The 5,015-nt window shown below is 36.7% G+C and overlaps 1 protein-coding gene across 1 annotated transcript; it reads right to left on the reverse strand.

Moving 5' to 3' along the window:
• Positions 1-1,467: 1,467 nt before the first annotated feature.
• Positions 1,468-4,779, reverse strand: LOC140880863 (putative E3 ubiquitin-protein ligase XBAT31). The gene is made up of 8 exons (XM_073285708.1): positions 4,349-4,779; positions 4,191-4,250; positions 3,884-3,955; positions 3,533-3,654; positions 3,275-3,415; positions 3,076-3,183; positions 2,484-2,742; positions 1,468-2,199 (listed from the first exon to the last, which is right to left on the reverse strand). The coding sequence occupies exons 1-8, from the start codon at positions 4,526-4,528 to the stop codon at positions 1,831-1,833; spliced, it is 1,311 nt and encodes a 436-aa protein (XP_073141809.1). The 5' UTR covers positions 4,529-4,779; the 3' UTR covers positions 1,468-1,830.
• Between the last annotated feature and the right edge of the window lie 236 nt (positions 4,780-5,015).

Here is a 5,015-nt window from a genome sequence, read left to right on the forward strand (position 1 = left end):
GTTGAAAAAAAATCATTGTATATTGTTATAATATATTTCGTCATTTAATGTTTATTTTGTATAATTTTGATTTTTTAAAGTAATTTTTTATTTTTTGTAGTAAGTATATTTTAAATTTTTTACAACTAGACTTTCAAATTTCAAATTTAAATTATATATAAGCTTAGATTTTTTTATTATGTGATTAAATTAAATATTACTACTATTATTTTATGTTTTCATTTTTTATTTAATTATTTTGTCAAAAAATATATAAAATAAAAAATAAAATCGAGTTTTTTCGGGTTGATCGTGTTAATCGGGTTAGCCGGGGCACGGGTTCGGGTTGGGAAATTTTGTAAAAATATTTTCGCTGACTCAACTTGAACCAGCCAACCCACTTGAATTGACACCCCTGATTATAATGGATTCTCTTATCGCATGCGAATAAACACCAATATATCTTATAATTTAATAGAATATTCAGTTTGAATATGAATAAGATGTCACTAGTAAAGATGATAATAAGTAAGTCTAAATCCAATCCTGAATTAAACCCGTCCCGATGGGATAAGTTTAGATCATGCCAAGTCGGTGGAAGACGAATCCCGAGTTTTGTGAAAATCGGCCCACCAAAATATACATATATATAAATATAAAATATATATGTATATATATTATTAATATATACTTATATTTTTCTTTATATTAAATAATTAGTACATTATTCATTTGCATAGTTTACGGGGACGGGTCTCGAGTTTGATCAAATCCGTCTTTTTGCTATCTCTAGCCACTAACCAGTCTCCATCTCTAAACCGAAAAATCATTCCATATTTTTTTCCATTCGAGTCGAGTATTGGATCATCCATCAAGTTTGGAAAAAAATGCATATATTCACCCAAACTATCAAATCAATTTTAATTCATATTTTCGAATTCTTCCCTACGTAACCATGTCATTCTTCTTTTTGGTTATTATTTTAATTGATTCATATTTCGAAAAAAAAAGAGACAAAAATACATGCCAACAAACTAAATTCATTTTTTTTGAGATTTGTAAATTGCTAAAAAAAACTTTTAGGTGGCCATTAAATGGAAAGATTCAAGAGGATTTGATTTTAATACGAGACTTTAAATTCATTGTATCTATTTAATTCAAAATATGAATGAATAATTTGAAATATCCTAATATTAAACAAGTATATCCTTTTTTCTCTTCCATTTCTAATCAACCGCTGTCCGCTAACGCTAAAAAAAAACAAAAAACAAAAACAAAAAATAAAAAATATAAAAAATAAAAAAATCAACCCCTCAACCTTAGTCATTTCAAATCCATGTATTTCAAATGTTTCATTGATCGCAACACAACCTCAAAAAATTCATAATTCTTATATGTTTGTGTTGTTCTTAGAATAAAGATAAATATCCAATAACGTTGTTTAAGATGAAATGACAGAAAAATAGTTATCAAGACTGATGCCGAGTTAAAATTTAATAAACCCAAAATGCAGCAGACAGTCCTTTGTCCAAATTATTCATTGCAATGTCTCCCCTGTTTCACCAAAGGGCCAATATATGTACAAAATACAACACACTCATTACCTACGCAAAACTTTTACGCATTACTTTACTTTTACACATTTCACAAGACAGGGAAGCAACGAATATAGCAACTTTCAAGTTCAAGATTGAAAAGAATCAACACCTTCCTATTTTACCAGCAAGTGATTTCACACCTGCTAATGTGAAAAGATTCACTTATTTCTTAAGTTCTGTATAAATATACTTAATCCCAATTTGATGGATTCGATCCCAAATCCATGTTCCTGATACACGAAGGGGAGTGCTGCTATGTATCAAGTGTTATCGGTTTCTCGAGCCATTCGTTCTCAGATATAATCCTGCCTGAACCGCGGCCACCCATTTTACCAAAAGATAAGCCCTTGAAGCTGCTACTTCCCTCACTCAAGTTCAGAGACCTCCAAGATTTTCTAGGAATGTCAGTTTCAGTTTTAACCACCTTAGCCACCACTAATTTGACAATGCTACTTCTGCAGAAAGGGCAAACGGGCACAGAGGGGCATGCGGTTGTAGGGTTGGGCTTGTTGTGACAGCATAAGGCGAGCGTGCAATGTGCACACATTCGGTGCCCACATTCTTGAACTTCGATGGTGCACGCTTGATCGAAACATATGCAGCAAAGATCCGAGTCACTTGCCTGCATAAGAATGGATAGATCGCATGATTCCTTGGAGTCAATATATAATAGCCAAGATTGGATCATGAACCTTCATGTAAAATTCTTGACGTATATCTTGAAGTAGTGAAATCACTTTATCAAAAAACGAAAACAGCCACATATACCAGAAACTCCTCGCCCCTCGGTCCAATACGACACATTCAAGAAACAGAAGCCAGAATGTAAAAACATACACATAGAGGTCAAGGGAGATACAGAAGATATAAAGGAACGTCGTCTTACAGAGATAAATAGCGGATTACCTCAGACATATTATCATCAAATCCAGAGTCAGATGCTGATGGAGATGGCAGCGAGTAAACGGTTCCTTTCAATATCGTTTTCTCCTTCTCCCTATTGGCCTCCATCAGGGCATGCTCCAACAGAGATTTTGCCTCCTGATTAAGCTCGCCTATGAATTTCAAAGATGACGGCCACACAAGAGGCTCTGGGGATGAAGGATTAAGCAAAGCTGCACATGCTTCATGGTGATGCTTTAAAGCTATCGTGTACGGTATCCTCCTAAATCATGTCATCGAAAATCCACATTTTACGTTAAATGCAATGGAAAATTAGATGCGGATTAACTAGCGGCATAGAGCACACAGGTGAGATAAATAGACTCTCCATACGTAAACTTCGAAGCGTAAGGAAACTAAAATGATGAAAAAACTGTCTTCAACTATTTGCCTTGAAAGTTTCTTCCTTCAATATGACAAAAGTAATGAAACAATATTCTTTATGAAGAAGCTGACAAGTAAATGATGTTGTATTGCAACAAGCATTGCAAAAGATTAACCAAGTGTAAGTTGCTTTCTGTACATCAAAAACTAATGAAGAGTACAAGAAAAATACCCTGATGCGTCTCGCTGAATTCGATCTGCACCCCAAGCCAGCAATTCTCTGATGCAATCAAGAGAACCTCCTCTTGCAGCAAAATGCAGGGGATTACTACCCGCGAAGCTGTGGTATAATAGCACAAGGCAGTTAGAAAAAACCACGTCAAATACACATTGCGCACAGCTAAGGAGTTGCATCGACAACATTACCCTACCCGTATCCACCAGTTGAAGCAGAAACAAGGGCTCCATTGTCCAACAATATGTGAACACATTCAGGATGTCTTTGACGAGCAGCCAAGTGCAACGGCGTTGCTCCTTTACGATCTCTAATGCTAACGAAACGGGAAAATCCCCTACAACAATTTTTCCCATAATTCGAAAAACAGATGAGAACTTCACCTTATAATGAATGATTAGAAGGAATTTTCACTATATCACACTAGGTTAATCAAACTTGGAGGAGAGCCTACCAAGAAGCAGCCACAGGGGATGTGCTGGCAGCAGATAAAATGGCCTGAAGGCAGCCGGAGTGGCCATAGTAAGCGGCATAGTGCAAGCAGGTTCTCCCACTACGTGAATCAAACATTAAAATCTGTCATCAAAGCTCAAAGTTAGACATCTAAAATAACATTCCAATTCACCCTTCACAACACCGATAAATAGCTTCAGAACTTGATGGTTTTACACATTTGAAGTTTTATATAAAACTCGCATTGCTCCACTCGTTACTATTTCCGATTCTATACATTAGAATTAGCCCAATATTCGGCACATTCGGAGAATAAGAATCCCAAGAATGATACTTAGTTTGGAATACATACATTGGCACCAGCTTCAATCAGCTTCTTCACGCAGGACATATTGCCACGCATCGCAGCCAACATCAATGGAGTCTACAAACAACACAATCACACCCAAGATCAAAATTTTAACCAGTCAGAAGCACTCACGGGAAAAAAAAAATTGAAATCTCATATGAAAAATTTTAAAAAATTCATGGAAACGTCTACGAGCAAAAGGAGGAATACACGTCCATAATTTCCGATTCAAACCACTAACTATCACTCAGTCACACATTATTTACACATTCAAACACAAAGTAAAAGGAGGAAGAAACACAAAAGGCACCTGCTTGAGTCGATTCAACACATCGGGTTTGACAGATCCGTCCAGAAGAAAAGAAAGAACCTGAAAACCCACCAAAGAAAAATCACCATAAACCAAACTAAAACACCCAATTAAAGAAACTCCATAAAACCCAGAGACACTGAAATCAAGAATCCCACCTCGATCTGGCCACTGGCTGCAGCAATATGCAAAGCTGAGTTGCGATCATACACCGTGGAGCTGCGAACAAGAGCCGAATTCTGGGCCATAACTTCCTTAACAGTTTCCAAATCTCCCAGTTGCACCGCACTGAACAAACCCAACTCATCACTACTTCGGCAACTCAGGCCCTGACCCATTATTCCTCCTCCTCCCCCTCCTCAAAATCAACACATACAGTATCTCCGTGTACGTGTGCGCACAGGCGGCGTCGCTCCTACTCCGACCGGAGATACGCGCCACCTTCTGGACGTGGTGGCGGGGTGGTGGCGGAGAGGAAAGTGATTTACATAGTAAATTTATTTATTGGGATAGAGTAGAAAAAAGCTGACCGTGTCAGAGAGAGCGTGTGAGGACGGGCAGCAGTGGGATATTTTACGGGCAGCTGGATTCCCAAAATATGTTACAATAATAGAAAGGTACACAGTACCTGTTGTCGTTGATTGTTCAAATGTGAGAGTCAATTGTCGATTGGTCGTTTGCTTTCTTTCTCCAAATTCCCACTCTTCACAAATCACACCTACCTTTGAAATAAAGTTTAGAATATTTCTATAAATATCAACAAGTTTAGTTTTTTTTAAAAAAACAAATATTATTATTTTTATATCAACTATGTTATTTTTGATT

Source organism: Henckelia pumila, chromosome 2 (genome assembly GCF_033568475.1).
Source record: "Henckelia pumila isolate YLH828 chromosome 2, ASM3356847v2, whole genome shotgun sequence".
Lineage (NCBI taxonomy): Eukaryota > Viridiplantae > Streptophyta > Magnoliopsida > Lamiales > Gesneriaceae > Henckelia > Henckelia pumila.

Excerpts from the sequence above, each read along its gene's own strand:
- LOC140880863 (XM_073285708.1), bottom strand. The coding sequence starts at position 4,528 with ATGGGTCAGGGCCTGAGTTGCCGAAGTAGTGATGAGTTGGGTTTGTTC. Across the intron at positions 3,956-4,190 it reads TGTTGAATCGACTCAAGCAG|ACTCCATTGATGTTGGCTGC; the intron begins GTGCCTTTTGTG and ends TGTTGTTTGTAG. Across the intron at positions 3,416-3,532 it reads TCCCCTGTGGCTGCTTCTTG|GGGATTTTCCCGTTTCGTTA; the intron begins GTAGGCTCTCCT and ends AAATTGTTGTAG.